The 26,010-nt window shown below is 52.4% G+C and overlaps 2 protein-coding genes across 2 annotated transcripts in view; one reads left to right on the forward strand and one right to left on the reverse strand.

Moving 5' to 3' along the window:
- Nucleotides 1-246: 246 nt before the first annotated feature.
- DOK2 (docking protein 2) lies at nt 247-10,071 on the reverse strand. Its single transcript, XM_064731274.1, has 5 exons — nt 10,000-10,071; nt 6,270-6,551; nt 5,206-5,296; nt 2,362-2,543; nt 247-1,056 (listed from the first exon to the last, which is right to left on the reverse strand). Exons 1-5 carry the CDS (start codon nt 10,060-10,062, stop codon nt 247-249), a joined length of 1,428 nt encoding a protein of 475 aa, XP_064587344.1. The 5' UTR covers nt 10,063-10,071.
- Nucleotides 10,072-11,691: 1,620 nt separating this feature from the next.
- Nucleotides 11,692-26,010, forward strand: part of XPO7 (exportin 7) — a 93,851-nt gene continuing 79,532 nt past the window's right edge. Inside the window, exons 1-4 of the mRNA XM_064731219.1 lie at nt 11,692-11,808; nt 18,541-18,687; nt 20,951-21,044; nt 23,530-23,696. Of these exons, the coding sequence (XP_064587289.1) occupies nt 11,791-11,808; nt 18,541-18,687; nt 20,951-21,044; nt 23,530-23,696 (426 nt within the window). The 5' untranslated portion in view covers nt 11,692-11,790. The remainder of the gene's footprint in view (nt 11,809-18,540; nt 18,688-20,950; nt 21,045-23,529; nt 23,697-26,010) is intronic.

Raw genomic sequence — 26,010 nt, forward strand, 5'->3', positions numbered from 1 at the left:
CTGTCCCCTGCCACCTCCCAGCTGTCCCCTGCCACCCCTGGCTGTCCCCTGCCACCTTCCTGGTGTCCCCTGCCACCTCCATGGTGTCCCCCGCCACCTCTGGCTGTCCCCTGCCACCTCCCAGCTGTGCCCCCTGCCCATCCCCGGCTGCTCCGAGCTCGGGGGGTCTCAGCTCTCCCTGGGATGGGGTAAAGTCCGACTGGAGGATTTGGGGCGTCCCCTCCTCCTCTGCCCCGCCGCCGCCGCTCACTGCAGGTTCCTCTTCCTGGCCACCCTGAGGGCCACGTTGTCATAGTCACTGTCGCCGAGCCACTCCTTGCCCTGCAGCAGGAAGGGCCTCTTGGGGACGGCGTAGTCGTCGCGCTGGGCGTTGTAGGGAGAGCCGAGCCCGGGGGGCTCCTCGGGGGCCGCCTGCAGCCTCCAGGCCTCGCCCTTCACCTCCTCGGGCTCGTCATACAGCGAGAGCCCCGAGAGCCCCTCGGGCTCGTCATAGATGTGCTCGGGTTTGGGGGCCGTGGGGCGGCCGGGGGGCTGCGGAGCATCCCTGGGGACGCTGGGGGGCTCGGGGAGCCCCTCCTGGGCACAGCCCAGGGCGCCAAACTGGCGCGCCAGGAAGGCCTTGGCGATGGCGTCGAAGGGGACGGCGTACTCGGACTCCACCCTGGCGCTGTCCAGCCTGCGGCCCTTGTCCGGGGGGCGCAGCGAATCGTGGGGCTCAGCGTAGGGACAATCCCCAGCCCGCGACACCTGCGACGGCCCCGAGCCCTCCCCAGCCCCGGGCGGCATCACCAACCTGCCCTTGGGCACCTTGCCCTCCCCTTTGGGCACCTTGGCGTCCCCGCAGGGCCCCTTGGGCTCCTCGTGGCCCTGTGCCCAGCTGGGTGTCCTGGCGTGCTCCGGCGGCCGCGGGGCTTCGTCCGAGGGGCCCCCCCGGCCCCGCTGGAGCTCGATGGCCGCCTCGATGGCCTGGAAGATCTCGTTGCCCTGCCTGGTGTCGAACTCGAAGTTGCCCTCCCCGGACGCGCAGCGCCGGCCGGCCTCGAAGGAGAAGGTGACCTGTGGAGGGCATGGGGCAATTTGGTGGAAATTTTCCAGGGTGGGAATCCATTTTGATTTAGGTGAAATGTGCATTTTTGAGTTGAGTCTGTGGTTAGAAAACAGAGCCATTTAACCTGACTGCAGAACCCAGGCTCAGAGAAACTGCTTCAGTGAAGGACAGAGATAAGGGGGAGGAGACAGAGGGTGATAGAGACAGACAGACACTGCTGTGAGAGCAGCTCAACCTGACCTGGGAATTCTTTCTGATAAAGAAGAACTAGCAGCAAATATCACGCAAAATTCATCAAAATGAATATGTATGAACCTATTGTGAAATTGTATGCATGTGTATCTGAGAGGGGGATAAAAAGGGACCTGAAGTTCCCACATATCATTTTGAGGGAACAATTCCCAGCGCTGTAAAAAACATCCCGGCTTTACAACTTTCACAAAGTTGTGGAGTTTTGTTTATCTCTGCAAAACACAGGTACCAGCACCATGGTGCCCATCTTGTCCCTTTCACAACCTATTGTGAAATTGTGTGCATGTGTATCTGAGAGGGGGATAAAAAGGGACCTGAAGTTCCCAGAAGTATGCATGTCATTTTAGGGGAACGATTCCCACATCCAGCGCTGTAACAAACATCCCGGCTTTACAACTGTCACAAAGTTGTGGAGTTTTGATTATTGTTGCAGTGTGATGTAATAGCCTGTTCCAGCTATCCCAGTTCCTTTCCCAGGTGTGCCAATACCCTCTCCCTTCCCCTCCCCTTGCCCCTGCTGAGTGCTGTCCGTCAGTCTCGTTGTGCCAGCAAGGGCGTTGTGTGATTGGCAAAGTTCAAAAGGTGCCTCTCAGCCCTGGGGACATTGAGCCATCCAGGTGTCATTGTCCCCTGAGACTTCCCCCTTCCTACCTGGTTGGTGGGACCCCGACCCCTTCCCTCCCCCTGGGCCTGAAAGACACGGGACCATGTGGTTCCTTGGTTCTGCTGGAGTCTGTGTGCCAGGAATAAAGCTCTGGATCAAAACCCTCCAGCAGACCCATCTCCTTTTCCTTCACCTCGCCTAAAGCCTTTCCACCAGAGGTAAACTGAGTTCCTGCTTGCCTGCATTTGTCCCAAGTGCCAGCTTAGCCAAAGGTGTCTCTGAGGTGAAACCACCACAGCTGCCACCTTTGGCCAAGCAGCAAGGCCAGCCCAGCCCAGGCACGTTCCATGTGGTTATATTGTGATTTATCCCCATAGATTATCTCCCCACAACAGGCAGGGTCAGTCCCCGCGGCGCCCAGGCCGTGCCCAGCCCAGCCCTGGTGGCACACACTGACCTTGTCGCGGCCGAAGCGGCGCAGGAAGCGGTAGGGCCAGCTGGAGAGCAGCTCCTGGCCCTGCGGGTGCCACAGCTCCAGCGCCTCCTCGCCCGCCCGCAGGATGCAGCGGCCCCGCAGGCGGCAGCGCTGCGACGACGGCGTCGCCCGCACGGTCACCTCAAACGCCTGCTCCAGGGCGGCTGGGGATGGACACGGTGTTGGACACGGGTCCCACACCACAGAGTGACCCCCAAACCAGGGCAGCCTGCTCCAGGCCGGCTGGGGATGGACACGGCAATGGACACAGGTCCCACCCCTCAGAGTGACCCCCAAACCAGGACTGGTGGCTCCAGGCCAGCTGGGATGGACACAGCACAAGACATGGGTCCCACCCCTCAGAGTGACCCCCAAATTGGGACAGCGTGGTCCAGGCCAGCTGGGGATGGACATAGCGTTGGACATGAGTCCCACACCACAGAGTGACCCCCAGGCCAGAACCCCAGACACAGCTGGTGCTGGACACATGTCCCACCCCTCAGAGTGACCCCCAAACCAGGGCAGCCTGCTCCAGGCCGGCTGGGGATGGACACGGCATTGGACACGGGTCCCACACCACACAGTGACCCCCCAAACCAGGACTGGTGGCTCCAGGCCGGCTGGAGATGGACACAACATTGGACATGAGTCCCACACCACAGGGTGACCCCCCAAACCAGGACAGCCTGCTCCAGGGCGGCTGGGGATGGACACGGCGTTGGACACGGGTCCCACACCACAGAGTGACCCCCAGGCACAGCTGGTGCTGGACACATGTCCCACCCCTCAGAGTGACCCCCAAACCAGGGCAGCCTGCTCCAGGCCGGCTGGGGATGGACACAGCATTGGACATGAGTCCCACACCACCGAGTGACCCCCCCAAACCAGGACAGATGGGTCCAGGCCAGCTGGGATGGACACAACATTGGACATGAGTCCCACACCACAGGGTGACCCCCAGACCAGAACCCCAGGCACAGCTGGTGCTGGACATATGTCCCACCCCTCAGAGTCCAGGCTGGGGATGGACACGGTGTTGGACATGAGTCCCATACCACAGAGTGACCCCCCCCAAACCAGGACAGATGGGTCCAGGCCAGCTGGGATGGACACAGCACAAGACATGGGTCCCACCCCTCAGAGTGACCCCCAAACCAGGACAGCCTGCTCCAGGGCGGCTGGGGATGGACACGGCGTTGGACACGGGTCCCACCCCTCAGAGTGACCCCCAAACCAGGACAGCCTGCTCCAGGCTGGCTGGGGATGGACATGGCGTTGGACATGGGTCCCACACCACAGAGTGACCCCCAGGCCAGAACCCCAGACACAGCTGGTGCTGGACACATGTCCCAACCCTCAGAGTCCAGGCTGAGGATGGACACGGCAATGGACACGGGTCCCACACCACAGAGTGACCGCCAAATTGGGACAGCGTGGTCCAGGCCAGCTGGGATGGACACAGCACAAGACATGGGTCCCACCCCTCAGAGTGACCCCCAAATTGGGACAGCGTGGTCCAGGCCAGCTGGGATGGACACAGTGTTGGACATGAGTCCCACACCACCGAGTGACCCCCAGGCCAGAACCCCAGACACAGCTGGTGCTGGACACATGTCCCACCCCTCAGAGTGACCCCCAAACCAGGGCAGCCTGCTCCAGGCCGGCTGGGGATGGACACGGCATTGGACACAGGTCCCACACCACCGAGTGACCCCAGGCACAGCTAGTGCTGGACACATGTCCCACCCCTCAGAGTGATCCCCAAACCAGGGCAGCCTGCTTCAGGCCGGCTGGGTATGGACACGGCGTTGGACATGAGTCCCACACCACACAGTGACCCCCCAAACCAGGACTGGTGGCTCCAGGCAGGCTGGAGATGGACGCAACATTGGACATGAGTCCCACACCACACAGTGACCCCCCAAACCAGGACAGATGGCTCCAGGCCAGCTGGGATGGACACAGTGTTGGACACGGTGTTGGACACTGCAGAGGGGCTGTGAGGGACCCAAAGGTTGGAGCCCTGGACACAGCTGGTGCTGGACACATGTCCCACCCCACAGAGTGACCCTCAAACCAGGACAGAGGGGTTCAGGCCAGCTGGGGATGGACAGGGTGGACACTGGACACATGTCCCACCCTGGAGAAGAGTTGTGGGTGACCCCCAAACCAGGACAGATGGCCCCAGGCCAGCTGGATGGACAGGGTGGACACTGGACACATGTCCCACCCTGGAGAAGGGTTGTGGGTGACCCCCAAACCAGGACAGATGGGTCCAGGCCAGCCAGGGATGGACACGGTGTTGGACAAAGGTCCCACCCTGGAGAAGGACTTTGAGTGATCCCCCAAGCCAGGACAGCCTGCTCCAGGCCAGCTGGAATGGACAGAGTGGACACTGGACATGTGTCCCACACCACAGAGGGGCTGTGAGTGACCCCCAAACCAGGACAGATGGGTTCAGGCCAGCTGGGATGGACACAGCACTGGACACAGGTCCCACCCCGCAGAGTGACCCCCAAACCAGGACAGATGGGTTCAGGCCAGCTGGGATGGACAGGGTGGACACTCGATGTGTGTCCCACCCTGCAGAGTGACCCCCAAACCAGTTCAGCCTGCTCCAGGCCAGCTGGGACGGACACAGCACTGAACATGCATCCCACCCTGCAGAAGGGCTGGGGGTGACCCCTCCAGCCAGGCCAGCAGTGTCCGGCTGATAAGGGCTGGCCAGGCTGACCACAGCCGATAGCGCAGCCCAGCCGGCCCCACAGGCAGGAAGAGGCTTTTGGGGGAGGAGATTTCCCCACCCCGCCCCAGCCCTGCTCCCACCTTTGCCCCGAGAGCTGTACAGGGAATTTTCCTCCATGGAGAACTCGCCCTCCGTGCCCTCCTTGGCTGCTCCTGGATCCTCCCGGCTCCTCTGCCCCGGGGCAAGAGCGACAGGTGAGGGATCCCATCCATCCCCGTGGATCCCATCCATCCCCGTGGATCCCACCCATCCTGGAGGATCCCATCCATCCCAGTGGATCCCATCCATCCCCATGGATCCCATCCATCCCTGTGCATCCCATCCATCCTGGAGGATCCCATCCATCCCCGTGGATCCCATCCAACCCAGTGGATCCCATCCATCCCTGTGCATCCCATCCATCCTGGAGGATCCCATCCATCCCAGTGGATCCTATCCAACTCAGCAGATCCCATCCATCCCAGTACATCCCACCCATCCTGGTAGAGCCATCCATTCTGGTGGATCTCATTCAACTCAGTGGGTCCCACCCATCCCAGTGGATCCCACCCATCCTGATAGATCCCATCCATTCTATCAGATCCCATTCATCCCAGTGGATCCCATCCATCCTGGTGCATCCCATCCAGCCTGGTGGATCTCATCCACCTCGATGGATTCCCTCCATTCTGGCAGATCCTATCCATCCCAGTGGATCCCACCCGCCCCAATGGATCCCACCCAGCCTGATGGATCCTGTCCATTTTATCAGATCCCCTCCACCCCAGCAGATCCCACCCATCCCAGTGGATCCCACCCACCCCAGTGGATCCCACCCACCCCAGTGGATCCCACCCAGCCTGATGGATCCCATCCATTCTATCAGATCCCCTCCACCCTGGCAGATCCCATCCATCTCGGTGGATCCCCTCCACTCCAGCAGATCCCACCCATCCCAGTGGATCCCACCCACCCTGATGGATCCCATCCATTCTATGAGATCCCCTCCACCCTGGCAGATCCCACCCACCCCAGTGGATCCCACCCACCCCAATGGATCCCACCCACCCCAGCAAATCCCCTCCACCCCAGCAGATCCCACCCACCCCAATGGATCCCACCCCCCCAGTGGATCCCCCGTTCTCCAGCCGCTACAGGGCCGTACCGGGAACGCCAGCTCGCAGAGCCGCTGGATCCATTCGGCCGCCTCAGCGCCATCAGCAGCCAGCAGGAAGCGCCGCTCCGTGGTCTCCAGCAGGAAGGGCGCGGTGTCCTTGGGGCAGGAGGCGTCGCCGCCCGCCTCGGCCACGTGCACGCAGTCGCTGAGCCGCACCAGGCGCCGGCCGCCCTCGGCCTTGCGTGGCCGCTCGGGGCCCTCCTGCAGCTCCAGGCGTGCCGTGGAGCACGGGCTCTCCCGGTACAGCACGGCCCACAGCTTCTTCCACTTCTGCCGGGGGACAACCGGGCTGTCTGCCTTCCCAAAGGGGTTTGATCTTCCATAGGCTTCTACCTTCCCAAAGGGGTTCTGCCTTCCCAAAGGGGTTCTGCCTTCCCAAAAGGGTTCAGCCTTCTGTGGGGTTCTACCTTTCATGGGGTTTTTACCTTCCCAGCAGGGTTTGACCTTCCCAAAAGGGTTCATCCTTCCCTGGGGTTCCACCTTCCATGGGGTTCAACCTTACCTGGGGCTCTGCCTTCCCAAAAGGGTTTGACCTTCCCTGGGGTTCGACATTCCCTGGGGTTTTTACCTTCCATGGGCTTCTACCTTCCATGGAGTTCTACCTTCCCAAAAAGGTTTGACCTTCCATGGGGTTTTTACCTTCCCAAAAGGGTTCAGCCTTCTCTGGGGTTCAACCTTCCCTGGGGTTCCACCTTCCCAAAAGGGTTCAGCCTTCCCAGAGGTTTTTACCTTCCCAAAAGGGTTTGACCTTCCATGGGATTCTACCTTCCCAGAAGGGTTCGACTTTCCCAAAAGGGTTCTACCTTCCATGGGGTTTATATCTTCCCAAAAAGGTTTGTACCTTCCCTGGGGTTCTACCTCCTCAAAAGAGTTCAACCATCCATGGGGTTTGACCTTCCCAAAAGGGTTCAACTTTTCCTGGGGTTTGACCTTCCATGAGGTTTGACCTTCCATGGGGTTCTACCTTCCCAGAAGGGTTCAACCTTCCCAAAAAGGTTTGACCTTCCATGGGGTTCTACCTTCCATGGGGTTCGACCTTCACTGGGGTTTTTACTTTCCCAAAAGGGTTCAACCTTCCATGGGGTTCTATTTCCCAGAAGGGTTCAACCTTCCCAAAAAGGTTTGACCTTCCATGGGGTTTGACCTTCACTGGGGTTCTACCTTCCCAAAGGGATTCAACCTTCCATGGGGTTCTACCTTCCCAGAAGGGTTCAACTTTCCCAAAAGGGTCCGACCTTCCATGGGGTTTTTACCTTCCCAAAAAGGTTTGTCCTTCCATGGGGTTCAACCTTTCATGGGGTTTTTACCTTCCCTGGAGTTCAACCTTCCCTGGGATTTGACCTTCCATGGGGTTCGACCTTCACTGGGGTTCTACCTTCCCAAAGGGGTTCGACCTTCCATGAGATTCTACCTTCCCTAGGGTTTTTACTTTTCCAAAAGGGTTCGACCTTCCCAGGAGTTTTTACTTTTCCCAGCATTTTCACCTCTCCAGGAGTTTTTACCTTTCCAGGAGTTTTCATCTCTACAGGAATTTGTACCTTCCCAGGGGATTTTACCTTCCCAGGAGTTTTCACCTTTCCAGGGGTTTGTACTTTTCCAGGGTTTTTTACTTTCCCAGGAGTTTTTACCTTCCCAGGAGTTTTTATCTTTCCAGGACTTTTTCTCTTTCCAGGAGCTTTCATCTCTACAGGAATTTTTACCTTCCCATGAGTTTTTACCTTCCCAGGAGTTTTTATCCCCTTGGGACCATGCTTAGGATTGCCCAAGGCAGGACAAGGATGCAAAACCCTGCAGGGTCTGGCTGAAGATGGAGGCAACATAAATTGGGATTTAAATCCCTGGATAAACCCTTGACACTCAGCAAAGCCTTTCCAGCACCCTAGCCTCACCCACCCCACAAGGCATGAACAACTTCCAGCTCTTTTTTCGTCACATTTTCCCTAAAACCCCCAAATTTTCATCTCTCAGGCTGTGCCCCAAAAGCAGCAGCAGTTCCGGGTTTGGGGAGCGCAGGAGGCCCCAGGGCAGAGGGGAAGTGGGGGCGGGAAAGCGGCTCCAAAACCTCCCCAAAACCTCCCCGGCAGCTCTGGGTCCCCAAAACCTCCCCGGCAGCTCAGAGTCCCACAGCTCCCTTTTCCTGGGATGGGGTTATGGGATCCCCACCCTTCCTGTGGGTGGATCCCCTCGAGATGGGCTCTGTGGGGAGGGAGAGAAGGGAGAGGGGCAGGAGAGGCCCCTCAGCTCCTTCCCTCAGCTCCTTCTCCCTCGCAGCCATTGCCCAACCCCGGCCCTTTATCAGCAGCGGAAGCCGCGCGGCTTTGGGGCCTGCAGCCGTCACTCTTCCCTAAATGAGGTTTTGGGGCCTGCAGCCGTCATTGTCCCCAAATGCAGCTTTGGGGCCTGCAACTGTCACTGTTCCCTAAATGAAGTTTTGGGGCCTGCAGCCGTCACTGTTCCCTAAATGAGGTTTTGGGGCCTGCAGCCGTCCCTGTTCCCAAATGCAGCTTTGGGGCCTGCAACCGTCACTGTTCCCTAAATGAGGTTTTGGGGCCTGCAGCCGTCATCCCCTGGCTGGAACTGTCCCCAAATGCAGCTTTGGGGCCTGCAACTGTCACTGTTCCCTAAATGAAGTTTTGGGGCCTGCAGCCGTCATTGTCCCCAAATGTGGCTTTGGGGCCTGCAGCCGTCACTGTCCCCAAATGTGGCTTTGGGGCCTGCAGCCGTCATCCCCTGGCTGGAACTGTCCCCAAATGCAGCTTTGGGGCCTGCAACTGTCACTGTTCCCAAATATGGCTTTGGGGCCTGCAGCCGTCACTGTTCCCTAAATGAGGTTTTGGGGCCTGCAGCCGTCACTGTTCCCTAAATGAGGTTTTGGGGCCTGCAGCCATCACTGTTCCCAAATATGGCTTTGGGGCCTGCAGCCGTCACCTCCCAGCTGGAACTGTCCCCAAATGCAACTTTGGGGCCTACAGACTTCAATGTCCCTAAATGAGGTTTTGGGGCCTGCAGCCGTCACTGTCCCTCAGTCGGAACTGTCCCCAAACGTGGCTTTGGGGTCTGCAGCCCTCATCCCCCATCTGGAACTGTCCCCAAATGCAACTTTGAGGCCTGCAGCCATCATTGTCCTTAAATGAGGTTTTGGGGCCTGCAGCCATCACTGTCCCAAAACACGGCTTTGGGGCCTGCAGCTGTCACCCCTGGCTGGAACTGTCCCCAGATGTGGCCTTGGGGGTCACATCCATCTCCCTCAGGTAACATCTGTCACCCCCTAACTCTGCAGCGCCTCTCTTGGGGGGTCTGTACAAAGTGTCCCCAGCACCTCCTGTCCCCCCGTGGTGGCTGAGGGACAGCAGAGCATCAACACATGGAATCACCCCATTCCCATGGCATCCACCCCATTCCTGTAGGATTCAACCCATTGCTGTGGCCTTCACCCCATTCCCATGGGATTCACCCCATTCCCATGGGACTGACCCCATCTCTGTAGGATTCTCCCCATTCCCATGGCATTCACCCCATCCCTGTAGGAGTCACCCCATTACTGTGGGATTCACCCCATTCCCATGGGATTGACCCCAATATCACAGGATTCACCCCATCCCTGTAGGATTCACCCCAATATCACAGGATTCACCCCATTCCCAAGGGATTCACCCCATTTTTGTGGGGTTCACCCCATTCCCGTGGGTTCCCCTCTCCAGGCCCCAGTCCCGCTGACCTTGCCGAAGGTTTGCTGCAGCTGCAGGTACAGCCAGCCCTGCTTCACCACCGCCTCCTCCATCGCCGCTGGCCGTGTGTCCGGCCTGTCCGAGTGTCCTCGAGTGTCCGGCCTCTCCCGAGTGTCCCGAGTGTCCTCGGGTGTCCCCAAGTGTCCCAAGTGTCCGGCGTGTCCCAAATGTCCTGAGTTTCCTCAAGTGTCCAGAATGTGCTGAGTGTCCCCAGGTGTCCCAAGTGTCCACAGAGTGTCCACAGTGTCCAGAGTGTCCCCAGGTGTCCACAGTATCTGGTGTCCGGAGTGTCCCAAGTGTCCCAAAGTGTCCAGAGTGTCCCAAGTGTCCAGAGGGTCCGGAGTGTCCAGCCTGTCTCGAGTAACCACAGTGCCCGCAGTGTCCCAGGGGTCACAAGCGTCCCCAACTGTCCAGAGTGTCCCTGAGTGTCCCCAGGTGTCCCAGGGGTCCTGGGAGCCGTGTCCCCGCGGTGTCACCAAGGCGGGTTCCACCCCTGCCGCGCTCAGCCCGGGCTCTGCCGCTTCCTGCATGCGGCGACTTCCTGTGGGTTCCCACGGGGACACGGGGGTGGCGCTGGGGACACGGGGGAGGGGCACAGCTGACACACGGGTGTGACATTGGGGACATGGGGGAGTGGCACTGTGGGTGCGACACTGGGGTCACAGGGGTGTGGCACAGCACACACACGGGTGTGACATTGGGGACATTGGGGTGTGGCACAGCCAGACAGGTGGGTGTGGCACTGTGGGTGCGACACTGGGGTCACAGGGGTGTGGCACAGCACACACATGGGTGTGACATTGGGGACATTGGGGTGTGGCACAGCCAGACAGGTGGGTGTGGCACTGTGGGTGTGGCACTGCCGAATACATGGGTGTGGCACTGGGGACACCTGGGTGTGGCACTGTGGGTGTGGCACTGCAGATAGGTGGGTGTGGCACAGCTGGACATTTGGGTGTGACACTGTGGGTGTGGCACTTGGGGCAGGTGGGTGTGGCACTGTGGGTGTGGCACCGAGGACACGCCCCTGTGCCACCTTGTGGTGTTGACCGGCACTGGGAGCACAGGTGGAGGACACCGGACACTGGACAGGACACTGGGAGGACTGGGAGCACTGGTGGAACAGGTGGCACTGGTGGCACTGCTCATACCGGTGTCCGTGCTCACCGTGATGACACTGGTGGCACTGGGAGCACTGGTTATACTGGTGTTAGGTCACACTGGCGGCACCGGTGGCACTGGGCGTGCTGGTGCCAGTGATCACAGTGCTGTTCCCGCGTTGTCCCCGTGCTGTTCCCGCTGTCCCGGCTCTGTCCCCGTGCTGTCCCCGTGTTGACCCCGTGCTGTCCCCGTGCTGTCCCCGGGTGCGCGGCCCCTTTAAGGCCGTGTCAACAAACCCGCCTCGCGCCCCTCCCTCCTCCCCCCGCCCCTCGCCGCCGTCGTGACGTCAGACGCCGCGCGCCGCGCGCATATGGGGGCGTGACGAGACCGCTGTGGGCGTGTCCCGGCGCCGCGCGCAGGCCCCGCACCAACACGGGGGCGTGGTCTCACCGGGATAGGCGTGGTTTCCGCGTTGTGGGCGTGTCTCCTGGGCGCGCGCAGGCGCGGGATAGGCGGGGCGGGCGCGGAGGGGGCGTGTCCCTCCGGCGCGCGCAGGCGCGGGAGGGGCGTGGTCCCGGCGCGGCGCATGCGCGGTGCGGGCGGCGGCGCGGGGGGACGCGGTGGCGCCGGGCCCGGCGCAGGCGGGGGCGGAGGCGCGAGCGGAGCATGAATGGGGCAAGATGGCGGATCATGTGCAGGTGAGCTCCGGCCGCAGCGCGGGGCTCGCCCGGGCCCGCCCGCCGCCCTCCCGGCACCCCCGCGCCGCCCCCCCGGCCCGCGCGGCCGAGCCCCGCACGGCCAGGCCCGGCCAGGCCCGGCGCGGCCCAGGCGCGCAGGCCGCGCTCCCCCCGTGGCTCCCGGCGGCCTCTCCGGGGCTCCCCCCGGCTGCCCGCGGCTCCTCCCGGCCCCATCGCGTGCCCGCCGTGTCCCCCCGTCCCTCCGCTCCGTGCCCGCTGCGGGGATCCCGGCCCGGGCTCGCTCGGATCCCCGTTATCCCCTCGGGAGCGCCGGGCGGGCCCCGCTGTCAGCCCCGAACGCGCCGCTGGCACCGGGATCCGCTCCGGGATCCGCTCCGGGATCCGGGCCGGGATCGCGGCTGGCGGGATCTCGGCACTCCCGGCCCGGGTCGGGTCATTCCCAGCCCTGTTTGGGGTCAATTCCCAGCCCTGTTTGGGGTCAATTCCTTGCCCGCTTCTGTTTCTTTTCCAGGCGTGTTTGGGGTCATTTCCCGGCCGGCTTTGGGATCATTTCCCAGCCGGGTTCTGTTTCTTTCCGAGTCCAGTTTAGAATCATTTCCCAGCCCAGTTTTGTTCCTTTCCCAGCCAGGTTTGGATTCCTTTCCCTGCCTGGTTCTGTTCCTTTTCTACCCAGCTTTGGGATCCTTTCCCAGCCCTGTTTGGGTTCCTTTCCCAGACGAATTTGGGGTCATTTCCCAGCCAGGTTTGGGATCATTTCCTTGCCTGGTTCTGTTCCTTTTCCATCCAGGTTTGGGATCATTTCTCTGCCCTGTTTGGATTCCTTTCCTTGCCTGGTTCTGTTCCTTTCCCAGCCCAGTTTGGTTCCTTTCCCAGCTGGGTTTGGGATCCTTTCCCAGCTCCGTTTGGGTTCCTTTCCTTCTTCGGTTCTATTTCTTTCCCAGCTGGGTTTGGGATGATTTCCCATCCTGATTCTGTTCCTTTCCCAGCCCGGTTTGGGATCATTTCCTTGCCTGGTTCTGTTCCTTTTCCATCCAGGTTTGGGATCATTTCTCTGCTCTGTTTGGGGTCATTTCCCATCCTGGTTCTATTTCTTTTCCATCCAGGTTTGGGATCATTTCTCTGCCCTGTTTGAGTTCCTTTCCCAGCCCGGTTCTGTTCCTTTCCCAGCCCTGTTTGGGATCATTTCCCATCCTGGTTCTGTTCCTTTCCCAGTCCACTTTGGGATCCTTTCCCAGCCCCGTTTAGGTTCCTTTCCTTCCTCAGTTCTGTTCCTTTCCCAGCTGGGTTTGGGATCATTTCCTAGCCGGGTTTGGGATGATTTCCCTGCCTGGTTCTGTTCCTTTCCCAGCCGGGTTTGGGATCCTTTCCTTGCCTGGTTCTGTTCCTTTCCGAGTCCAGTTTGGGATCCTTTCCCAGCCCTGTTTGGGTTCCTTTCCTTCCTCGGTTCTGTTCCTTTCCCAGCCCAGTTTGGGGTCATTTCTCTGCCCTGTTTGAGTTCCTTTCCCAGCCCTGTTTGGGGTCCTTTCCCAGCCCTGTTTGGGGTCATTTCCCAGCCCTGTTTGGGGTCATTTCCCAGCCTGATTCTGTTCCTTTTCCTGCCTGGTTCTGTTCCTTTTCCATCCAGCTTTGGGATCCTTTCCCAGCTGGGTTTGGGTTCATTTCCTCACCCGGTTCTGTTCCTTTTCCAGCCCGGTTTGGGATCCTTTCTCTGCGTGGTTCTGTTCCTTTTCCATCCAGGTTTGGGATCATTTCCCAGCCCTGTTTGGTTCCTTTCCTCACCCGGTTCTGTTCCTTTCCTCACCCGGTTCTGTTCCTTTCCTCACCCGGTTCTGTTCCTTTCCTCACCCGGTTCTGTTCCTTTCCTCACCCGGTTCTGTTCCTTTCCCAGCCCAGTTTGGGTTCTTTTCCTCACCCGGTTCTGTTCCTTTCCTCACCCAGTTCTGTTCCTTTCCCAGCCCAGTTTGGGTTCTTTTCCTCACCCGGTTCTGTTCCATTCCCAGCCGGTTTCGGGGTCGTTCCCCAGCTCAGGTTTCCCATCAGCGTTTCAGGGGAATTTCAGGATGGAAAAGTTCCTGTGGGCAGGAGGGAAATCAGGGCTGGGAGAGTTCCAGGGTGGAGTGGAGGGACCTGAACCCCTGGGAAAGGAACCTGAATCCTCAGAAATGGCCCTGAATCCTCAGGAAGGGCCCTAAATCCCTGGGGAAGGGCCCTGAATCCATCAGGGAGGGAACAGAACCCTCGGAGGGGGCTCAAAGCCCCAATGAAAGAACCCAAAACCCTTTGAAAGGCTCTGAGAGTGACCCCAAACCCTCTGAGAGTGACCCTGAACCTCTCAAATTGACCCCAAACCATCCTAAGAGTGACCCTAAACCCTGTGAGAGTGACCCCAAACCTCTGAATGGGACCCAGAGCCTCTAAAATTGACCCCAAATCCCCTGAGATTGACCCCAAACATCCTAAAATCAACCCCAGACCCCCTGAGATTGGTCCCAAACACCCTAAAATTGACCCCAAACCATCTTAAGAGTGACCCCAAACCCCCTGAGTGTGACCCTGAACCTCTGAACTTGACCCCAAACCTCTGAATGGGACCCAGAGCCTCTAAAATTGACCCCAAATCCCCTGAGATTGAGCCCAAATCCTCTGAAATTGGTCCCAAACCCTCTAATAGTGACCCCAAACACCCTAAAATCAACCCAACACCCTAAATTTGACCCCAAATCCCTTGAGATTGACCCCAAACACCCTAAAATTGACCCCAAACCCCCTGAAAATGACCCCAAACATCCTAAAATCAACACCAGACCCCCTGAAATTGGTCCCAAACACCCTAAACTTGACCCTAAACCCTCTCAAATTGACCCCAAACCATCCTAAGAGTGACCCCAAACCCTCTGAGAGTGACCCTAAAGCTCTGGATGGGACCCAGAGCCTCTAAAATTGACCCCAAACCCTCTGAAATTGGTCCCAAACCCTCTGAAATCGACCCCAAATCCTCCTGAGAGTGACCCTAAACCCTCTAAAATTGACCCCAACACCCTAAAATTGACCCCACATCCCCTGAGATTGACCCCAAACATCCTAAAATCAACCCCAAACCCTCTAAAATTTACTCCAAACCCCCTGAGAATGACCCCAAACCCTCTCAAATTGACCCCAAACCATCCTAAGAGTGACCCCAAACCCTCTGAGAGTGACCCTGAACCTCTAAACTGGACCCCAAACCCTCTGAAATCGACCCCAAATCCTCTTGAGAGTGACCCTAAAGCTCTGAATGGGACCCAGACCCTCTAAAATTGACCCCAAACACCCTAAAGTTGACCCCAAATCCCCTGAGATTGACCCCAAACATCCTAAAATCAACCCCAAACCCCTTGAAATTGGTTCCAAACACCCTAAAATTGACCCCAAACCCTCTGAGATTGACCCCAAAACCCTAAAATTGACCACAAGTCCCCCAAGGAATTGACCCCAAACAGCCTAAAATCAACCCAGCACCCTAAAAATGACCCCAAACCCCAAAGGCAGCAAATCCCAAAAATCCCATTTAATTCCTCTTTTTCCAAGGGAAAATTCCTGCAATTTCTCATTAAAATCCCATTGAATTTCCACTTTTCCAGGAGAAAATTCCTGCAATTTCTTATTAAATTCCTGCCCAAAAATCCCAGATTAAATCCATTTAATTCCCATTTTTCCAGGAGAAAATTCCTGCAATTTCTTATTAAATTCCTGCCCAAAAATCCCATTTAATTCCCATTTTCCAGGGGGAAATTATTGCCCAAAATCCCATTGAATTTCCACTTTTCCAGGAGAAAATTCCTGCCAAAAATTCCATTTAATTCCCATTTTTTGAGGGGAAAATTCCTGCAATTTCTCATTAAAATCCCATTTAATTTCCATTTTTCCAGGAGAAAATTTTTGCAATTTCTCATTAAATTCCTGCCTAAAATCCCATTTAATTCCCATTTTCCAGGATAAAATTCCTGCCCAAAATCCCAGATAAAATCCCATTGAATTTCCACTTTTCCAGGAGAAAATTCCTGCCCAAAATCCCATTTAATTTCCATTTTTCCAGGGGAAAATTTCTGCAATTTCTCATTAAATTCCTACCTAAAATCCCAGATTAAATCCCATTAAATTTCTCATTAAATTCCTGCCCAAAATCCCATTTAATTTCCACTTTTCCAGGGATAAATTCCTGCCCAAAATCCCAGATTAAATCCCATTTAATTTCCCTTTTCCAGGGGAAAATTTCTGCAATTTCTCATGAAATTCCTGCCCAAAATCCCATTTAATTCCCCTTTTCCAGGATAAAATTCCTGCCAAAAATTCCATTTAATTCCCATTTTTCCAGGAGAAAATTCCTGCCCAAAAATCCCATTTAATTCCCATTTTTCCAGGAGAAAATTCCTGCCCAAAATCCCATTTAATTTCCTCACCTCCTTGGAATGAATTTTTTGGGATTTTCCAAAATAAATTCAATTTTTTTTTCCCATTTTTCCTTTAAATTTCTATTCCTGAAGGGTTTCCTTAAATCCAAATTATGGAAATTTTATGGAAATTATGGGTTAAAATTCTCGAATTTATGGAAATGATGGATAAAAATTCCCAAATTATGGAAATTTTATGGAAATTATTGGTAAAACCTCCCAAAACTATAAAATTTTGTGGAAATTATGGATTAAAACTCCAAAATTATGGAAATTATGTGGAAATTATGAATAAAATCTCCTGAAATTATGGATGAAAACTCCCCAAAATTATGGAAATTTTCTGGAAATTCTGGATTAAAACTTGAGGAATTTTGTGGAAATGATGGATAAAAATTCTCAAATTATGGAAATAATGGAAATTATTTTTAAAACCTCCCAAAATTATAAAATTTTGTGGAAATTATGGATGAAAACTCCTGAAATTATGAAAATTATGAATGGAAATTCCCAAAATTTATGGAAATTTTATGGAAATTCTGGATTAAAACTTGAGGAATTTTGTGGAAATTATGGATAAAAACTCCCAAAATTATGGAATTTTGTGGAAATTATGAATTAAAACCTCTGAAATTATGGAAATTATGGATGGAAACTCCCACATTTATGGAAATTATGAATAAAATCTCCTGAAATTATGGATGAAAACTCCCCAAATTTATGGAAATTCTGGATTAAAACTTGGGGAATTTTGTGGAATTTATGGATAAAAACTCCTGGAATTCTGGAATTTTCCCAGGGCAGGAATTCCTTGGGAATGGGAAAGGAGCTGATTGCAGGGAAAGGCTCGTGCTGGGATTCCTGCAGGATTCCTGGAAATTTCCTGGGAATTCCTCAACATTGCCTTGCAAAATTCCTGTAAAATTTTGTAAATTCAAGGGAAGGGAAGGGAAAGGAAAAGGAAGTCCCGGTTTTTTCCCTGTTTTTCTCATGTTTCTCCCCATTTTTCCCTGTTTTTTCCCTGCTTTTTCCCCTTTTTTTTCTGTTTTTTCCTCATTTTTCCCTGTTTTTCCCCTGGTTTTTTCCCCCATTTTTCCCTGTTTTTCCCTGGTTTTTCCCCTTTTTTTTCTGTTTTTTCCTTATTTTTCCCTGTTTTTCCCTGTTTTTCCCCATTTTCCACCTGTTTTTCCCTGATTTTTCCCTGTTTTTTCCTCATTTTTTCCCTGGCTTTTCCCCATTTTTCCCCTGTTTTTGTTTCCTGCTTTTTCCCTGCTTTTTCCCCTTTTTTTTTTTCTGGTTTTTCCCCATTTTTCCCCATTTTTCCCCTGTTTTTTCTTCATTTTCCCCTGTTTTTTCCCTGGTTTTCCCTGTTTTTCCCTATTTTTTCCCCGTTTTTCCCTGTTTTTTTTCCTATTTTCCCCCTGTTTTTTCCTCATTTTTCCCTGATTTCCCCTGTTTTTCCCCCTTTTTTTTTCTGGTTTTTCCCCATTTTTCCCTGTTTTTCCCCTGTTTTCCTCCTGGCTTTTCCCCATTTTTCCCTGTTTCTCCCCCATTTTTGCCTGGTTTTTTTTCCCCATTTTCCCTGTTTTTTCCCCATTTTTCCCTGTTTTTCCCCATTTTTCCCTGGTTTTTTTCCTCTGTTTTTTCCCCTGTTTTTTCCCTGCCTTTTCCCAATTTTTTCCCCATTTTTTCCTGTTTTCCCCTGATTTTCCCTGTTTGTTCCCCATTTTTCTCTGTTTTTTTTCCTTGTTTCTCCCTGTTTTTCCCATGTTTTTCCCTGGTTTCCTCCTCTTTTTTCCCCATTTTTCCTTGTTTTTTCCCTATTTTTCCCTGCTTTTCCCCTGTTTCTCCCCCATTTTTCCCCTTTTGTCCCCTGGCTTTTCCCCATTTTTCCCTGTTTTCCCCTGTTTTTTCCCTGCCTTTCCCCCGTTTTTTCCCCATTTTTCCATGTTTTTCCCTGTTTTCCCTGTTTCTCCCCCTGTTTTTCCCCTGTTTTCCCCCTGGCTTTTCCCCATTTTTCCCTGTTTTTTCCTCATTTTTCCCTGCTTTTTCCCTGTGTTCCCCCTGGCTTTTCCCCATTGTTCCCTGGTTTTTTAACTTGTTTTTCCCTGCTTTCCCCCTGTTTTCTCCCTGCCTTTTCCCGTGGCTTTTCCCCTGTTTTTCCCCATTTTCCCCGTCTTTTCCCCCTGTTTCTCCCCCGTTTTTCCCCGTTTTTTCACCATTTTCCCCTGTTTTTTCCCCATTTTTCCCCATTTTTCCCCATTTTCCCCTGTTTTCCCCATTCCCACATTCCCTGTGGCAGAGCCTGGCCCAGCTGGAGAACCTGTGCAAGCAGCTCTATGAGACCACGGACACGGGCACGCGCCTGCAGGCCGAGAAGGCGCTGGTGGAGTTCACCAACAGCCCCGAGTGCCTGAGCAAGTGCCAGCTGCTGCTCGAGAGGGGCAGCGTGAGTACAGCCCCAAATATTCCTGAAAATTCCCAAAAATTCCCCAAAATCATGGAATTCCACATCCCAAACATTCCCCAAAATCCTGGGATTCCATGTCCTGGTGGGGTTCACCAACATTCCCCAAGTGCCAGCTGCTGCTCGAGAGGGGCAGCGTGAATAAATCGTAAATATTCCCAAATATTCCCAAAAATTCCCAAAAATTTCTTAAAATCGTGGGATTCCACATCCCAAACATTCCCCAAAATCACGGAATTCCACATCCCAAAAATTGCCCAAAATTGTGGAATTCCACATCCCAAAAATTCCCCAAAATCCTGGGATTCCACATCCCAAACATTCCCCAAAATCCTGGGATTCCACATCCCAAAAATTCCCCAAAATCCTGGGATTCCATTCCCTGGTGGGGTTCACCAACATTCCCCAAGTGCCAGCTGCTGCTCGAGAGGGGCAGCGTCAGTACAGCCCTGATATCCCCTAAACATTCCTGAAAATTCCCCAAAATCATGGAATTCCACATCCCAAACATTCCCCAAAATCATGGGATTCCATGTCCTGGTGGGGCTCAGCAATGGCCCCAAGTGCGAGCGGCTCTTTGAGAGGAGCAGTGTGAGTACAGCCCAAACATCCCCTAAATATTCCCAAAAATACCCTAAAATCATGGAATTCCACATCCCAAATATTCCCCAAAATCCTGGGATTCCACATCCCAAACATTCCCCAAAATCCTGGGATTCCATGTCCTGGTGGGGTTCACCAACATTCCCCAAGTGCCAGCTGCTGCTCGAGAGGGGCAGCGTGAGTACAGCCCAAATATTCCCAAAAATTCCCAAAAATTCCCCAAAATCCTGGGATTCCACATCCCAAATATTCCCCAAACATTCCCAGATTCACAGAATTCTGCGCCCCAAATTCCCCAAAATCCTGGGATTCCACATCCGAAATTCCCTAAAATCCTGGGATTCCACATCCCAGAAATTGCCCAAAATCATGGGATTCCACATCCCAAACATTCCCTAAAATCATGGAATTCCACATCCCAAACATTCCCCAGAATCATAGGATTCCACATCCCAAACATTCTCTAAAATTGTGGAATTCCACATCCCAAAAATTGCCCCAAAGTCATGGAATTCCACATCCAGGAAATTCCCCAAATTCCCCAGAATTCCCAAAAATTCCCCAAAAATTATGGGATTCCGTGCCCTGATGGAGTTCACCAACATTCCCCAAGTGCCAGCTGCTCCTCAGGAGAGGCAGCCTGATATTCCAAATATTCCCAAACATTCCCAAAAATCATGGGATTCCACATCCCAGAAATTGCCCAAAATTGTGGAATTCCATGTCCTGGTGGGGTTCACCAACATTCCCCAAGTGCCAGCTGCTGCTCGAGAGGGGCAGCGTGAATAAATTGTAAATATTCCCAAACATTCCCAAAAATTCCCCAGAATCATGGAATTCCTGCAGAATTCCTTTAAAATTCCTGTAAAATTCCTGCAGCTTGTTCCTGCAAAATTCCTGCAAAATTCCTTTAAATTCCTGCAGTTCGTTCCTGCAAAATTCCTGGGATTTCTACAGTAATTTCTGCAAAATTCGTGCAGAATTCCTTTAAAATTCCTGCAGTTTGTTGCTGCAAAATTCCTGCAGAATTCCTGCAAAATTTCTGCAGTATTCCTTTAAAATTCCTGTAGTTAGCTCCTGCAAAATTCCTGGGAATTTCTACAGAATTTCTGCAAAATTCCTGCAGAATTCCTTTAAAATTCCTGCAGCTCGTTCCTGCAAAATTCCTGTAAAATTCCTTTAAAATTCCTGCAGTTCGTTCCTGCAAATTCCTGCAAAATTCCTTTAAAATTCCTGCAGTTCGTTCCTGCAAAATTCCTGCAAATTCCTTCAAAATTCCTGCAGTTAATTCCTGTAAAATTCCTTTAAAATTCCTGCAGAATACCTTTAAAATTCCTGCAGTTCGTTCCTGCAAAATTCCTGTAAATTGTTACTAAATTCCTGTAAATTCCTGTAAAATTTGGGGATTTTATCCCAGTAAATTTGTGGGATTTGTGGAATTTGTGGAATTTGTGGAATGTGCATCCTTCCCAGGTGGGAGCTGCTTCCCTTCAACTCCTGGGCTGCAATTTGCTTCAAACCCATGAATTAAAATAAATTCCATTAATCTTACTTGCTATGAATTTTACGTTCCATGAAATAAAATTTAAAATTTTTTTTTTGTTGTTGTTTTTTTTGGGAATTTTTTCCCTTTTTTTTCCAGTCCTCCTACTCCCAGTTGCTGGCGGCCACCTGCCTTACCAAACTGGTGTCGCGCACAAACAACCCCCTGCCCCTGGAGCAGCGCATCGACATCCGTGAGTGCCCTGGGATGGGCCCAGAAATCCTTGGGATATTCCCAAAAAAATCCTGTGTGATGGTCCCAAAAACCCCTTGGGATTGGTTCCAAAAACCCCTTGGGATTGGCCCAGAAATCCTTGGGATGGGCCCAGAAATCCTTGGGATATTCCCAAAAAAATCCTGTGTGATGGTCCCAAAAACCCCTTGGGATTGGCCCAAAAATCCTTGAGATTTTCCCAAAAAAATCCTGTGTGAGTGTCCCAAAAATCCCTTGGGATTGTCCTAAAAACCTCTTGGGATTGGCCCAGAAAATGCTTGGGATTGATTGTCCCAAAAATCCTTGAGATTTTCCCAAAAAAACCTGTGTGATTGTCCCAAAAATCCCTTGGGATTGGCCCCGAAAGCCCTTGGGATTGTCCCCAAAAATCCATGGAATTGTCCCAAAAAACCCTTGTGATTGTACCAAAAAACGCTTGGGTTGATTGTGCCAAAAATCCCTTGGGATTGTCCTAAAAGCCTCTTGGGATTGTCCTAAAAATCCTTGGGATTGGCCCAGAAATCCTTGAGGTTTTCCCAAAAAACGCTTGGGATTGATTGTCCCAAAAATCCCTTGGGATTGTCCCAAAAATCCCTTGGGATTGGCCCTGAAAGTCCTTGGAATGGTCCCAAAAAACTCATGGGATTGTCCTAAAAATCCTTGGGATTTTTCCTAAAAAAGCCTTGGGATTAGTCCCAAAATCCCCATTCAGATTGTCCAAAAAATCCATGGGATTCTCCTAAAAACCTCTTGGGGTTCACCAAAAAAATCCCTTGGGATTGGCCCCAAAATTCTCTTGGGATTGGCCCAGAAATCCATGGGATTGGCCCCAAAAGTCCTTGGGATTGTCCTAAAAACCCTTGGGATTGGCCCAAAAATCCTTGAGATATTCCCAAAAAAACCTGTGTGATTGTCCCAAAAATCCCTTGGGATTGACCCAAAAAATCCTTGGGATTGGCCCAGAAAATGCTTGGGATTGATTGTCCCAAAAGTCCCTTGGGATTGTCCCAAAAAAGCCTTGGGATTGGCCCCAAAAGTCCATGGGATTGGCCCAAAAATCCTTGAGGTTTTCCCAAAAAACCTGTGTGATTGTCCCAAAAATCCATGGGATTGATTGTGCCCAAAACCCCCTTGGGATTGTCCCTGAAAGTCCTTGGAATGGTCCCAAAAAATCCATGGGATTGGCCCAAAAAATCCTTGGGATTCACCAAAAAAATCCTTGGGATTGTCCTAAAAACCTTTGGGATTGTCCTAAAAAACCCATAGGATTTTTCCTAAAATTCCTTGCAATTGGCCTAAAAACCGCTTGGGATTTTTCCCAAAAAAGCCTTGGGATTGGCCCCAAAAGTCCATGGGATTGGCCCAAAAATCCTTGAGGTTTTCCCAAAAAATCCTAGGGATTGGCCCAGAAAATGCTTGGGATTGATTGTCCCAAAAATCCATGGGATTGTCCCAAAAATCCTTGAGGTTTTCCCAAAAAATCCTGTGTGATTGTCCCAAAAATCCCTTGGGATTGGCCCAAAAAAGTTGTTGAGATTTTCAAAAAATCCTTGGGATTCACCAAAAAAAATCCCTTGGGATTGTCCTAAAAACCCTTGGGGTTGACCCAAAAAATCCATGGAATTGTCCCAAAAATCCTTGAGGATTTCCCAAAAAAACCTGTGTGATTGTCCCAGAAAACGCTTGGGATTGATTGTCCCAGAAATTCATGGAATTGTCCCAAAAATCCTTGAGGATTTCCCAAAAAAACCTGTGTGATTGTCCCAGAAACGCTTGGGATTAGTCCCAAAATCCCCATTCAGATTGTCCCAAAAAATCCTTGGGATTGTCCCAAAAATCCCTTGGGATTGTCCCAAAAACACTTGGGATTGTCATAAAAACCTCTTGGGGTTGACCCAAAAAATCCTAGGGATTGTCCCAAAAAACGCTTGGGATTGATTGTCCTAAAAATCCCTTGGGATTGGCCCCAAAAGTCCTTGGAATGATCCCAAAAAATCCATGGGATTGTCCTAAAAACCCTTGGGGTTCACCAAAAAAATCCCTTGGGGTTGACCCAAAAATCCTTGAGGTTTTCCCAAAAAATCCTGTGTGATTGTCCCAAAAATCCCTTGGGATTGTCCTAAAAGCCCCTTGGGATTTTTCCCAGAAACAATTGGGATTGTCCTAAAAACCTCTTGAGATTGGCCCAAAAATCCTTGGGATTATCCCAAAAACCCTTGGGATTAACCAAAAAAATCCTAGGGATTGGGGGCTAAATCCAACCTTTCCTTAGGTTTATTCCAAACCTAAATCCACCCCTTCCCACCATCTTAAACTCCCAAACAAAACCCCAACACTTCTCTCTCATTCCCAACATTTTCCCCATTTCCCCCCCTCCAACCAACCTCCCCAAAGCTCCTTTTTCCTCCAGGCCATCCCCCAGAGCTGGATTTTTCCTGCAGCTCCACGTTTTCCTCGTTTTTCAGGGAATTATGTGCTGAACTACCTGGCCACGAGGCCGAAGCTGGCGACGTTCGTGACGCAGGCGCTGATCCAGCTCTACGCCAGGATCACCAAGCTGGGCTGGTTCGACTGCCAGAAGGACGAGTACGTCTTCAGGAACGTCATCAACGACGTCACCAGGTTCCTGCAGGTCAGATTCCCTGCTCAGGATTCCCAGGATTCACCAAAATCCACCAAAAAATGAGTTTGGAGATGGCCTGGAGGAGTTTGGGTCCTTCCATGTTGGTGCTTTTCAGTAGGGGCTTCTGAGGGGAAACAGCTCCTGAAAATTCAGGGAATTGTTCCTTGATCCTCCTAGATTTGCTCCAGTTCCTGCAGGTCAGATTCCTGCTCGGGGTGCCAAAAATCCACCAAAATCCACCAAAAAAAATGAGTTTGGAGATGGCCTGCAGGAGTTCGGGTTCTTCCATGTTGGTGCTTTTCATCAGGGATTCTGAGGGGAAAACAGCTCCTGAAAATTCAAGGATTTGTTCCTGGGTGCTCCCAGCTCTGCACCAGGTTTTTGGGGTTCAGAATCCCTCCTCAGAATTGCCAAAATCCACCAAAAAATGAGTTTGGAGTTGGCCTGGAGGAGTTTGGGTTCTTCCATGTTGGTGCTTTTCAGTAGGAGCTTATGAGGGGAAACAGCTCCTGAAAATTCAGGGATTTGTTCCTGGGAGCAGGAAACTGTTCCTTGATCCTCCTAGATTTGCTCCAGGTTCTTTTAGCTCAAATTTCTTCCTCAGAATTCCCAGGATTCACCAAAATTTGGGAGATTGCAGGTGGCCTGAAGGAGTTTGGGTTCTTCCATGTTGGTGGTTTTCAGTAGGGGATTCTGAGGGTGAAGAGTTCCTTAAAAATGAGGGATTTGTTTCTGGGAGTAGGAATTTGTTCCTTGATCCTCCTAGATTTGCTCCAGGTTCTTTTAGCTCAGATTCTCTCCTCAGAATTCCCAGGAATCACCAAAATCCAGGAGTTTGCAGGTGGTGTGAAAGAGTTGGGGCTTTTCCGTGTCAGTGGTTTTCAGCAGGGGATTCTGAGGGTGAAGAGTTCCTTAAAAATGAGGGAATTGTTCCTGGTTGTTCCCAGATTTCCACCAGGTTCCTGCAGGTCAGGTTCTCTGCTCAGAGGTGCCAAAAATCCACCAAAATCCACCAAAAAATGAGTTTGGAGATGGCCTGGAGGAGTTCGGGTTCTTCCATGTTGGTGCTTTTCAGTAGGGATTCTGAGGGGAAACGGCTCTTTAAAATTCAGGGAATTCTTCCTGGATGCTCCCAGATTGGCACCAGGTTCTTGGGGTTCAGAATCCCTCCTCAGAATTTCCAGGATTCACCAAAATCCACCAAAAAATGAGTTTGGAGATGGCCTGGAGGAGTTTGGGTTCTTCCATGTTGGTGCTTTTCAGCAGGGGCTTATGAGGGGAAACAGTTCCTGAAAATTCAGGGATTTGTTCCTGGGAGCAGGAAACTGTTCCTTGATCCTCCTGGATTTGCTCCAGGTTCCTGCAGGTCAGATTTCCCTGCTCAGAATTCCCAGGATTCACCAAAATCCACCAAAAAATGAGTTTGGAGATGGCCTGAAGGAGTTCGGGTTCTTCCATGTTGGTGGTTTTCAGCAGGGATTCTGAGGGGAAACAGCTCCTGAAAATTCAGGGATTTGTTTGTGGGAGCAGGGATTTGTTCCTGGATTGGCACCAGGTTCCTGCAGGTCAGATTTCCTCCTCAGAATTCCCAGGATTCACCAAAATCCACCAAAAAATGAGTTTGGAGATGGCCTGGAGGAGTTCGGGTTTTTCTATGTTGCTGGTTTTCAGTAGGGGACTCTGAGGGGAAACAGCTCCTGAAAATTCAGGGAATTGTTCCTGGATCCTCCTAGATTTGCTCCAGTTCCTTGCAGGTCAGATTTCCTCCTCAGAATTCCCAGGATTCACCAAAATCCACCAAAAAATGAGTTTGGGGATGGCCTGGAGGAGTTTGGGTTCTTCCATGTTGGTGCTTTTCAGTGGGGGATTCTGAGGGGAAACAGCTCCTGAAAATTCAGGGATTTGTTCCTGGGAGCAGGAAACTGTTCCTTGATCCTCCTAGATTTGCACCAGGTTCTTGCAGGTCAGATTTCCTCCTCAGAGTTCCCAGGATTCACCAAAATCCACCAAAAAATGAGTTTGGAGATGGCCTGGAGGAGTTCGGGTTCTTCCATGTTGGTGCTTTTCAGGAGGAATTTCTGAGGGTGAAGAGCTCCTTAAAAATGAGGGATTTGTTTGTGGGAGCAGGGATTTGTTCCTGGATTTGCTCCAGGTTCCTGCAGGTCAGATTCCCTGCTCAGAATTCCCAGGATTCACCAAAATTTGGGAGTTTGCAGGTGGCCTGAAGGAGTTTGGGTTCTTCCGTGTCTGTGGTTTTCAGTGGGGGATTCTGAGGGTGAAAGTTCCTTAAAAATCAGGGATTTGTTCCTTGATGCTCCTAGAT

Source organism: Zonotrichia leucophrys, chromosome 22, assembly GCF_028769735.1.
Source record: "Zonotrichia leucophrys gambelii isolate GWCS_2022_RI chromosome 22, RI_Zleu_2.0, whole genome shotgun sequence".
NCBI classification, from domain to species: Eukaryota; Metazoa; Chordata; class Aves; order Passeriformes; family Passerellidae; genus Zonotrichia; species Zonotrichia leucophrys.